The 12,465-nt window shown below is 50.1% G+C and overlaps 1 protein-coding gene across 1 annotated transcript in view; it reads left to right on the top strand.

Annotated features, from left to right (window-relative positions):
• The window catches only part of CHAT (choline O-acetyltransferase), a 53,457-nt gene that overhangs the window by 9,229 nt on the left and 31,763 nt on the right, over positions 1–12,465 (top strand). The window contains exons 7-8 of the mRNA XM_007962564.3: positions 2,804–2,984; positions 4,948–5,125. Coding sequence (XP_007960755.3) covers positions 2,804–2,984; positions 4,948–5,125 — 359 coding nt within the window. The remainder of the gene's footprint in view (positions 1–2,803; positions 2,985–4,947; positions 5,126–12,465) is intronic.

The raw sequence follows: 12,465 nt of genomic DNA, 5'->3' as shown, positions 1-12,465 counted from the left end.
TCTCAAGGTACAGACTATAAGGGCATTAGAAGCTGGAAGGAGACAGAGAGGCCCAAAGAAGCATCCCTTGCAGAGATGACGAAGCTGCAACTCAGAGAGGTTAAGTAACTCATCCATGGTCACACAGCTGGGTGGTGGCAGAGCAAGGAGGGGACAAGGGGCAAACTTCACTCTCTGTTCAACTTGACTCAACTCAGTCTTTACCTAGCCTTGGGACAGAGGCTCAGACCCACAGCCCCTCCAGGGTAGGGCTGCTCCCTCTGGAGAGGGGCAGGCAGGGTTCCCAGACTCTCAGGGTGGAGCAGCTCAGGCTGTGAGGGCATTTCTGCACCACACGCTCTTGGGTGCTCTGCTCACTCCTCTCTAAATGCCATGGGTCACTAGGCCCTGGACTGCTGTCTCCTCATGGTGTGTCTTTGGTCTCTCCCTTCTTCGTGGACAGTGCTCCATTTCCTCCCAGAACTCGCCCCTCCAGCTCACTGTCCTGCCTATTTTCAAATAGCCTTGTCTAGCTGGGCCTGGGGACTTGGTGCCCATTCATCACTGACTGCCCCCACAAGACTTCACTTTCCTTCTGATCCCAGACTTTCACATGTTTGTGTGCACACTCACACAAACACGAATACCCATGCATATCCACATGGAGGTTCCCATGTCCAATGACTGAAAAGGACTTAAGACTGGAACATTTTCCTGAGTGCCTGTTTTGAACCCTTAATTGATTAATTAATTAATTCACTTATTCACTTTGCAATGTAGTTATGCTGGGAAGATGAAGAGAAATAAGGCCTCATCCTCCCTTCAAAATGTCCTTAGGCTGTTGGGCAAGTCACATAAACAGACACAAAATACAGCTGTGTCCCTTCCCCTTAGTCCCACACTCGCTCATCCAAGCCTCAACCATCCCCACTGGGGTGTCTCTCAGTCATTACAAATGAGCCAGGAAAGCTTCGCCTCTCCCTTCCAGCTCCCCAACTCCTCCCATACCTTGTTGAGCCATCTCCGTAAGTGCACTAGTGCATGCCCTGTTGGTGAGTCTGGGAACCTAGAAGTCACCTGTATGTGTTCTGCTTTTTCCCTTGCACCCTCATGTGACCCATGGTGCTCAGATGTGGTCATTCTCCCTCCCCACTGTGTCCCCAAGCTCCCTCCTCCCTCCCTGCTGCCCTCACTTGAGACATCACTTTCCTTCTCTGCCGCAGCCTCCTTCCTTGTTCTTCCTGTGACAACTTTCAGTCCATTCTCCCCTTATAAGCAGGGTCAGTAAAACAACAAAATGGAAACCCAGTTGTGCCCCTGTGTGCTGAAGCCTCCTGAGGGCTTTCACTGCACCAAGAATAAGGTGATAGCTCCTCCCCACTGCCGCTGGAGCCCCACAAGACCTTGCCTGCCCGCCTCTCTGGCCCTGTCTTCACTGGGCCTCAGCCCTACTGGCTTCTCTCTGCCTTTGACCAGTGCTTCTCAAGCTGCCTCTGGGGAAGAACCAATATATTTTCTTTCATTTTGTAAAATTTGTATAAAACAACAAAAAAATTGATTACTAGAAAAATGGCATGAAATATGAGACCAAATATTTTATTACAGGATTCAGCAGACATAAAACTCCCATCACATTGCTGCAAACATTTCTGGGTTCAGGCATTACACCAAGTCATGGGTCAGTCACAGCAGTTCAGTGCAATACTCATACTTTGAGTTGCAGTGCTGTGGGACATTTCACCCTTAGGGCTCAGCTCAATCAACCTGCCTCAGTGAGACTGCCCCTGGTCACCACCTCCTGCCCCTGCCAACACTCTGTCTCACTACCTGAAAGTCTCCTGTTCACTGGTTTGCTGCTTGTGGTCTACTCCCCACCTACACATCCTAGGACCTGCACCCCCGTAGAGCAGGAGCTGCAGTCTTATTTGCTGCCGAATCTCCATATCCCAGAATGGTGCCTGGTCTATACAGAGGATGTGGTTCACAAATATTTGTTGGCTGAAAGAGCGGAAGGATGGCTGGATGGATGGATGGACGGATGGATGGATGGATGGATGAATGGAAAGATGAATGGATGGTGGATAGATGGTTGGAAAGATGGGTGAATGGAAAGATGGATGGATGGTGGATAGATGAGTGGATGGTGGATGGATGGATGGATGGTGGATGGAAGGATGGATGGATGCTTGGTGGATGGATGGGTGGATGGAAGAATGGATGGATGGTGGATAGATGGGTGGATGGTGGATGGATGAGTGGGTGGTAGGTGGAAGGAGGGATGGATGTTTAGTGGTGGATGTATGGTAGATGTATGGATGTATGGATGTATGATGGATAGATGGATGGGTGGATGGAGGGAAGAAAGGGAGGGAGAGAGGAAGGACAGGCAAAAGGCATGCTGAGACCACAGGGAAAAAGAACTTCCTGTGTTGACCTCAGAAGAGGCTTCTAAAAGAGATGATAAAGGAGTAGGCTCTTGAAGGAGTTTTCTGAATAGAACAGTTGAGTTCTGGGGTTGGGGTAAACGCGTGCTGAGAGAAGATCAGCATAAGCAAAGATACAGAAGGCTAACTGGCAGGGTTTACACATGCCACGCATGAGGCAGAGGTTTGGGAAAACTCTGAGGGTCTCCATGGGTTGCGGAAATGGGGCCCTCCACTACTTTAAACAGTGGAGAATTGAGCTCTGCATCTGCCATGGTGATGCAATTCTGGGTTCTGTGCCCCATTTTGCCTGATCGAGTTACAATAAAACCCATTCTCTGTCTTCCCTCAACCCCTGCCATCCCCTCGTGGCTGCCTCCCTTTCTGCTCCTCTTCTTCAGCCGCACCATTCCCACTGACTATGCCAAAGGCCAGCTGTCAGGGCAGCCCCTTTGTATGAAGCAATACTATGGGCTCTTCTCCTCCTACCGGCTCCCTGGCCATACCCAGGACACGCTGGTGGCCCAGAACAGCAGCATCATGCCGGAGCCTGAGCACATCATCGTAGCCTGCTGCAATCAGGTAAGAAGCCCCTTGTCTTGGTGAGGGAAGGCACAGAGCATGCAGTGGCCATGCATTCACATCCATTACCTTCTCCGAGGAGGCTCAGTCTTCTTCCCTGAGTCACACAGGGAGCTGGGGCACCATGTCTCCAAAATGCAGTCCCCACTTCCAGTCAGTCCCATGTCTCTCCACCAGTTGGCTTCTAAGAATGAGAGCCGTCAGTCTGAGAATATCCTCACTGGACTCTCACTTCAGCCCTGATGCCCTGAGGGTCACGATCCAGACCTTCCACCAACACATCTATTCTTTTCCATGCAGTCACCCAGGCCCTGGCCTTTCTGGAGACCACACACAGGCAGACAGTGTTACAGACTGACAAATAGGACCTTTCACGTGCCAGCCTGTGGGCTTGGCACTTAACATGCATTCATCCCACTTAATCCTCACAGTGACCCTGCAGAGGGGGCCTTAGGATCTCCGTGTGACAGCTGAGGACATGAGACTCAGACAAGTTAAGTGGTCTGCCCAAGAATGGGAAGGACTCCTAGGTCTGGCCAGTACCAAAAGGTCAAGGTCTACCCGCTGCAGCTCGGGTCCTCACACTGGGTTCCACAGAGCCAACAAGGACCCATGGGTCCTGGGGGACAGGCTGAGCATGAGGGCTCCTGACCTCTTCCTTGGGCCCACTGCACTATATATTCCATATATTGAGCTTCACATAAATATTTCCTCTGACAAACGGTTTTTGTTTTTGGTTTTGCTTTGCTAAAACCCAAGTTTGGCAGCCATCCCAGGGACCCCTGTGGTACTTGCTCTACAATGTGATTTTGGGCTCACCTCATGTTTTCAGTAAGTTGGGAGCTCTGTGGAGCCCTGACATCGGAGGGTGGCTGTGACCTCTTTTCCTAGATTCGAAGGCCATCTAGGAGCTCTTGTAGCCCACCTGACACCCTGGCCATAGCCCAAGGAAGTTTCCCCATCTTCATTCAAAAGTCAAGCCAAATATTTCCCAGTTCCCACAGGCCACCGTATCCACCTCTTCCAGACATGCTCTGGGACCCTGTACTGGACCAGGCCATAGAGACACTGCTAGGGAGTTGGAGGAGAAGGGAAAACAAGGTACTCCTGTCAGTCAGCTGAAAAGGGTATCTTGACCTGGATCTAGGAATAGACCCTTCACAAAGCCTGAGGCTCTAGCCTTCAAAGTTACAAAATGATAGAACCACAGGGCTGACATACAAAGCACATGTAGGTACACATGTGAAGGTGCACACACACGCACACATGTGTAGGTGCACATGCACACATGGTATGTGTTGGTGTTCCGTTTTAATCTTCCTCTGCATATGATTGCTGGGCTTGCTTTTTTTCCTCCACTCACCAGCGTGTTTAAGTCCCATCACTGTGGCTCTATCTATTGCTAATTCACCCTTTTCAATGTCTGGGTAGACATGCCTCAGACATATACACCACATTTCACTTAGCCATTCCCCTTCTGGAGAACAGTGAGGCTCTTGCTACCATTTTGCTGTTTGCAAATAAGGTCGAGAGGCACATTCCTCGTGTCTTCTGGTACACACGGGTATGTTTCTCTAAGCCTCAGGATAAAATATGCATTTATAAGTGCAATTGCTTAGTCATAGGTATGCACATTTTTAGTTTTGATAGACACTGCCCTCCAACAGTAGCTGTGCCAATTTATCCTCCATTCCCCATAAACATAATGGATTCCATGAACCATAAAAGCACATTTTCTTTCGGCTAAGTTTAATATTGCCTTTTTTGATTGGGGGCAGCGAGGAATCCAGCACAGTCAACAGCCTTGGCTTGGTCCCTAAACTGAGACTGCTCAGAACCACCAAACACCTTGGGAACCTTGGGCCTGAGCATCCCTGTCCCAAGCTCACCTGTGAAGGCTGAGTGAAGGCCTGGTGCCACAGGTCACCCAACAAGTGACATGTTTGACCTGTTTACCCCACAGTTCTTTGTCTTGGATGTTGTCATTAATTTCCGCCGTCTCAGTGAGGGGGATCTGTTCACTCAGTTGAGAAAGATAGTCAAAATGGCTTCCAACGAGGACGAGCGCTTGCCTCCAATTGGCCTGCTGACGTCTGACGGGAGGAGCGAGTGGGCCGAGGCCAGGACAGTCCTCGTGAAAGGTCAGCCGCAGTGCCCAGCACATCTCCATGCCCATCTCATGCTCGTGCCCATCGGCTTTCCCTCCTCCAGGGTTGGGCCGGGGCCTCATCGCCATCAGCCATAGTGCGGGAGCTCAGGGCCCACAGCATGTCCTGCGGCCAGCCACGGTGCCTTGCCACTGAAGGTACCTTTTATGCCTTCGTGTTCCATCTGACAGTATCTGGCTTTCTTGGTGGGACTAACTGGTGCTGGAACTAGGGATGTCTGGGAATATTGGGCGGGGCGGGGGAGTTAGCAGGGGGAAGGCTGGCTGCAAGCCAGCAGGTGTGTTTTCCTGGTGGGCGGCGCTCACAGAGTGGCTGAGGGAGTCCTCAGATGGGGGTGTGGGATAGAGCCTGCCCCCGGGAAAGTGTCTTTCACCTGATCTCTCCATCCTGGGACTCTTTTTCTTCAAGCTGCCCCTTATCTTGTGGCACTGTTCTTATGAAAGTGTCCAAGCATTCCCATAAGAAAGCCAGGAATATTCTTGAAAATTTTTCATCACCCTTCTGGAAACGACTTTTCAAATCCAAAGCTGGTCCTATTCCAGGAGCTGATGGAATGCCCTCCTTCCTTGCCCATGGTAGAGATACTGGAATGAGAAGCAAGACTTCTGTGAGTCTTTATTTGCCCCTCAGAACTTTACTGGGCCAGGTAATCTATTCAGACTCTCCACATCTGTTACTGAGGGCCCTGGGCTTGGCCCAGGGAGTATGGGAGACAAAGGAGATGAGGCCTCTACCCAGGAGCAGCCCCGTGATGGGAACGGGAAGAGAGGGCACAGGGAGGATACTCACATCCAGGGGCATGCAGTGCTGACCCACTTCAGACAGGCGTCAAAAACATGCTCCAGGACTTCAGAGAGGGGAGGGAGCCCTTCCGAGTGGGATTGTGAAAGGCTCTGTTAGAAGAGGTGGGAATGGAACAAAGCCCCATGCCATAAGTGAGAAAGGCTGGAGGGAAGGATGGTACCCAGGCAGGCAGACCCACCCTGGGCAAAGCCCGCCACCCAGCAGGGACACACCCACCTTACCCCCAGGGTGAGGAGGAGAGCAGCTGCCCAGTGAAGGTGGCCTGAGCCGGACGTACTGGGCCTAGCTGTCTGACAACAGCCACTAGCATTGTCTGGTCTCTCTTTAGAAGCGTCTTCCCCCAGATCTAGCTGGCTCCTTGCCCCATGCAGAGCTCAGCCCAGGTGTCCAGCCTCAGGCCCTCCTTGGGCATCCTTCCCACACACTCCGTCACTGTGGCCCGTTCTCTTATCCTGACTCTGTTGCTCACTCTCTGAGGACAATTTTGAATTTCTTTGACAGATGCTGATTATTTGCCTTTCCCCTCACCTCCCACCCCCTGCCTATAGGTCAGAAGGACAGGGGCCTTGTCTGCTTGGTTTAATTTCTGAGAAACACAGCCGGGGCCCAGTTACATTTATTAAATAAAAGAGTGAAGGGTGATTACAAATGCCAGGCCCCAGTCTTATTCCCCCACTTACCAATTAATTATTCTCTCATCCAATTATTGGGCACCTCCTGAATGCTGTCCTAAATAGGGGGCTGCAGGAGCCAGAGAGGGGTGTGAGAGCTGACTGCCCTCCCGGACCTAACCTTGTGCTGGAGAATTAATAACTTAGCATTCCGAAGTGAGTTAATTCCCTCAGGAGACCGTGGTGTAATCAAATCCCACTCTTCTCCCCTCCAGGGACAGAGACAGGCATGAAAATAATCGCCTCTGCCTCCAGCATAGTTTCCACTTTATTAGCAGGCCAGGCCCAAGACACACCCTTCAGGGCTGGCCGGATTGCCCTGAGGTCTGAGCGCTTGGACTGCGGATCAGAATTGATTTGTTAATGGCACTTGATCTGGCTTTCTGAATGGAAGTGCTGTTTCTGAGGGAAATGCGACAGAAAGGGGGGGACACACGCGCCTCCCCTTGGGTAATCTGATTAATCCAGTTAGCGTCAACTGTGTCATCTACACAACAGGAAACCGATTCTTAACAGATTCCCCCTCCCCAGAGCAGTCCTGCCTATGGAACAGAAACAGAGAGACCATTTACAAAATGATTTCGTTTTCCCAGTGAAAGAGTATGGTAGCTTGGGCCAGGGCTGAGAGTGAAGCTAGAGAGACCAGTGGGGTCAAGGCCATTGGAAGCGAGAACAATTCCTGGGCTTTTTATCCAAGCCATGAGTAGATGTTGGTGCCGTTTAGTAAGATGGGAAACAGTGTTGGGGAGTGGGTGCAGGATGGAGAAATCATTGCCACACATGTTGGGTTCGAGGTGCTTGAGTCATCTGGGTGGAGACATCAAGCTTGATATATGTGTTTGGAACCCAAGGGAGAGGTCAGTACAGAGCTATAAATTTGAAAGCCATCAGCACATAAATGATCCTTAAAGTCATGGACCTGTGTGAGATAATCTAGAAACAGAAGAAGAGGGGGCCTGGAGGTCAGGTAGAGAAAGATGCAAAGGGGATTGAGAAAGAGCAGCCCGTGAAGTAAAGGAAAGCCAGAAGAGTCAGCGATTCAAGACAGAGGGAGCGGCCAGCCACGTGGAATGCTCTGGAGAGCTCGAGGAGGAACAGGACACAGAAGACCCGGTTTGGCAACCCTGAAGTTGTCACTGGGCTTACTGAGGGTCAGACTGGAGTAGCAGGAGAACAAATGGGTTGCACACTGACAGAAGTGGTCCAACAGCAGAAAGAAATTGTCGATGAGGCAGTCAATGAGTTGAACCAGGGAGTATGGTTGACTTTTTCCAGACATTTTGATACTAAAAGGAGTAGAAAAATGAGCGAGTTGCTGAAAGAGGATGAGGGTCAAGGCGGGTGTTTTTAGGAGGAGAGACAAATGTATGGAAGGAATTTAGTCAAATAAATTGATGAAGAGATAGGACATAAATGGAGGGGTGGAATTCTTGCAAAGGCAAAAGGAGATGGAACTCAGAAAATAAGAGGCCTTTGGTTGGTATAGGGTGAAATGGAAAGCTTGGGCCTGAGGTTGCAGAGGTAGGGGCATGCAGAGGCTCCCAACTGGTACCTCCTGGTCTCAGATCACTACCTTGAGATAAGAGGCAGGGAGTTGGATTCTGAAGACAAAATCGAATGTGTGAAATAGCCTCTTGGAAAGTGGGAAAGAAGACTTGAAAAACTTGATAAGATTTATGGACTATGTTGAGCTCATATATGAAGGTTCAAAGTGATACATTTTAGGAGAGGCTAATTAACATTGTTATGTGATCTTCCCCACCAATGCTCAGCTCCTCAGGTTAAGCCAGAGTTGGTGAGTGAAACTGGTGGGGATGGTGAAGGTGTGGCAGGGAATGGTCATGCTGGAATCTGAGCTGAGTAAGGAATTATGTTCAAGTCTGCTCAGGCAGCCATAACAAAGTACCACAGACTGGGAGACTTCAACAACAGACACTTGCTATCTTACAGTTTAGCAGGTGGGTTTCTCCTGATGCCTCTCTCCTTGGCTTGTGGATGCCACCTTCTCCCTGTGTCTTCCTGTGGTCTTCCCTCTGTGCATATCTGCATCCTAATCTCTTCTTATAAGGTGACCAGTCATATGGGATTGGGCTTCACCCAAATGGCCTCATTTAACTTGTCTCTTTAAAGACAATTTGGGACAATCAAGACAATCCCATCTCCAAATACAATCACATTCTGAGCTTCTGGGAGTTAGGACTTCAACACAGGAATTTTGGAACGACACAATTTGGCCCATAAGAGGAATGAGGTGACAGACAGGGTAGATGACAGATGGTGAGAGCATAACAGGGCCAAGGGGTTTGGCTGTCTCAGTGACATGAGATGTGTTCAGTGGGTATCAGAGGATGTGAACTAGAAAGTCAGGAATATGGTCAGAGTGTGAGATGCTTGGAACTGAGACTTTAGAGGTGGTGGGCTCCTGGTAGGGAGAAGTTCCCAGATGTGATATTGGCCATGGGCGCAGGGGTGAAACTGTCAAAGGTGTGGAGGTGGTGGAGCTGGGAGAAGATGGAGTCTGGGTGTCCACATGAATGCTCATGTTACCATAACGATGATTCCAGTAGCACGGGGGAAGCAGGTGAACTGAGAGCCCAGATATTCATGATGGGGACCTAGGAAGAGATTGGCGCAGCACAGAAACAAGGGGGATGATGGTGATGGGGGGTAAAAGCCTAACAGCTCCAGCTCCAAAGCAAAGTGGGATGAGGGAGGGGGAGTTGTTTAGAAGCAGCAACAGGGAGAAGGAAGCTGTCTACCCCACCTGGCCCTGGGGTGCATGAGTGTGAAGGAAAACAACAGCGTGCTTGAGAGGGTGGCAGGGCAGTGGGCACCTCAGGGGAGCAGCCCCTCGGGAAGTGTCACACTGCAGTTGAGGCAAAGTTAGGCGGGACACCTACAGAAGAGTTTAGCCATGCAGGGGAATGGCCTGTTTGAGACAGGCATGAAGGGCTCCAGAAGGAGGAAAGGAGAGGTGTGAGGACCGCGTGCACTTAGGGGACACGTGGCCTGGGGAGTGGGGTGATGGGGGAGCCAGGGAGCCCCCAGAGTGGTTGCCCAGCTGTCACTGTTGGGGCTTAGGTGCTTTCTGACCCACAGCAGTATCCTGATTAACTCCATGGAATGGGTTGGTCTATTTTAGGGGAGCATAGCTCCCAACCCTCTCAGCTGAAGCCCTAAGATCCTGCCCCCACTTCCTGGAGCCTGGGTACAGGGACAGTGCCCATGGGCACAGAGTCCAGGCAAGCACTTGCTGGCAGGAGGCCTTGGCCAAGCTGAGCTCCTCTCAGCCTGATGGGGGCCCAAAACACCAGGATACACAGGCTAAACCAAAGCAGCAATTCAGACAGAGTCCTGAGGGGCTGGGAGGCCACGTCCACAGAGGAACTTGGGGCTAAAGCCAGGTGTGCTGAGGCCAGTGTGACTCAGCCCTGATTGCAGACTGGGGTTGGATGATGACATCAGGATTGTCTAGAGCATTCCTTAATAAAACAAAATAAAACAGATTCCCGGGCCCCAGTGATTTTCCAGAGGGACAGAGTGGGGCCAAGGAGTCTATTTTTATAGCACTCTGGTGTTTTCACATGCAGCCCAGCCTGGGACCTGCTTACTCGGATATTAGGAGTACATCCAGGTCCCCCTCTGTGCTTGCTCTGTCCTGGGCACCTTCTGTCTTTCGTTACACCTGTGAGGTGGGATTTCATTCCCACTGAACCAAGGAAGAGGCTGCGTCTGTCTCCCTTAGGGGTGGCCAGTGGTGAAGCAGTGTCTGACACTGGAAGGGAGCGTCTGCCTAGACAGCCTGAGATCTGCAGTGCCAAGGAGGCTGGGTGGGATTCTGAAGACAGGCTTGGGGCCTCAGAGGGAGTCTACACACCCTGGTAGGACCTCCCTCCCCACCGCCTCGAAGCTGTGGCCTTCCTGAACCCAGGAGGAGCCAACCCTTTATCCTGGTCTGGAAATTTAATTAGACATTCGGCCCCGAGTCTGGGAGACTACAGCACTTGTCAATTTGTAGGAAAAGGATGGCCGCTTGGAGAGCCCCCCAGTCCGCTAGCTTTCCCGGGTGCTGCCATGAAGAGTCTGCGACCAGACCTCAGAGGCAGATGCTCTTCGTTTACACAGTCCCGTAAATATTTATCCCCGACAGTCAATTAGAGTTGAGCCACTGCTTGCAAGGAGGGAACTGACAGAAGGCGGCTACAGCTGCAGAAGGCCATGGTCATGGTTTACAAGAACCATTCAGGATGGGGGCATTTTGCTATTTACATATTGTCATCCAGAGCTAGGCATGTCTGCTGATTTTAAAACCAATTACACATTAGCACTAACAGCCTCTCTGATTTAATTGGCCCAGAAATACCTCCCGAGCTCTCAAGACTGAATGTGATTTTCTTGCTCTGGGAAGGGGCTGGGCCAATGCCTCCCTCCGCCAGTAGAAGAATGAAGGCCTTTGGGGACAAGAGCATCCAGGCAGGAAAGGCAAGTGGTCCAGGGCAAGAGGCCTGCATTTGACTTACCGTGGCTGCTGTCTCCTGGGGCCTGGGGCCTGGGCTTCCGAGTCTATATGAAGATAGCAGTCTGCCCTGTGGGCAGGACCAAGGGGATGGGCTGTAAAGCAGATGGCCTGGCGCCTGGCACACAGAGGGTGTTGGCTAAATGGTAGCTCTTATTAGATTTGGGAATCACCCTGGGGATGCTTTGCCCAATGCCCACAAGCCCTCTGGAAAAATCTGGTGAACTTGAACATGAGTACTGTCCTTGTGGTCAGAGGCAGGGGCCCATGGGCCCTCGGGCTGCTTTGCTCTTTGCATGGAATCCTAATCCCTATGAACTCTGTGGTGCATTTTACTTTTCCTGGGCCATCCACATACCACTCTCTGTGTGCACACACACTGGGCTCCTCTATCTTTACCTTCTCCCTGGTCACCATCTCTCTGGCCCTCGTTTTCCATTTTATGTGCAGCACAATAATGTTTGGGGTACAAGACAGCTGAGAGGTGGGGGTTTTTTTTGTTTTTGTTTTTATATCTCCTGCCTTTCTCCCCCATCATCCTTTCTGCCAGTTCTGGAAGCATTACGGCTCTTTATATCCTCTGCCTTTGTGGGAAGAGTGGTTAGAACCCAGAAGAAAGAGCACTTCTTGTTTCTTAAGTTCTTTTTTAAAAATTAAATTATACTTATTTTGGGATAACTGTAGATTAGCATCCAGTTGTAAGAAGTAATACAGAGATCTCACACGTACCCATCTTCCCCCAACGGTAGCATTTTCCAAAACTATAGTACAATATCACAACCAGGATACTGACATTGATACAGTCAAGATATGGAACAGTCCATCACCACCAGGATCCTCATGCTGCTCTTTTATAACCACAAGCACCTCACCCCCTTCTTAACTCCTGGGCAACCACAAATCTGTTCTCTATTTCAATAATTTTATTGCTTCCGGAATATTATATACACGAAATCATATAGCATGTATGATGCAGGAACTGGCTTTTCTCAAACAGCATAATTCTCTGGATGGAGATTTATCCAAATTGTTGCATGTATCAACAGTTCTTTCCTTTTTATTGCTGAGTGATATTCCACGGTGCTAGGTATCACAGTTTCTTTTATTATTTACCTATCAAAGGACATCTGGGTTGTTTCCAGTTTCGAGCTATTAAAAATAAAGCTACTGTGAACATTTGTGTACAGGTTTTCGTGTGAACCTATGTTTTCACTTACTGGAAAAAAATGCCCAGGAATGAAATTTCTAGGTCACACCATAGTTGTATGTTTAGTTTTTTAAGAAACTGCTAAAATGTTTTCCAGAGTGACTGTACCATTTTA

The sequence above is a fragment of the Chlorocebus sabaeus genome, chromosome 9, assembly GCF_047675955.1.
Source record: "Chlorocebus sabaeus isolate Y175 chromosome 9, mChlSab1.0.hap1, whole genome shotgun sequence".
In the NCBI taxonomy this organism is placed as follows: Eukaryota; Metazoa; Chordata; class Mammalia; order Primates; family Cercopithecidae; genus Chlorocebus; species Chlorocebus sabaeus.
The sequence above is the reverse complement of the archived record's forward strand: the minus strand, read 5'-3'. Positions and strand labels throughout refer to the sequence as shown.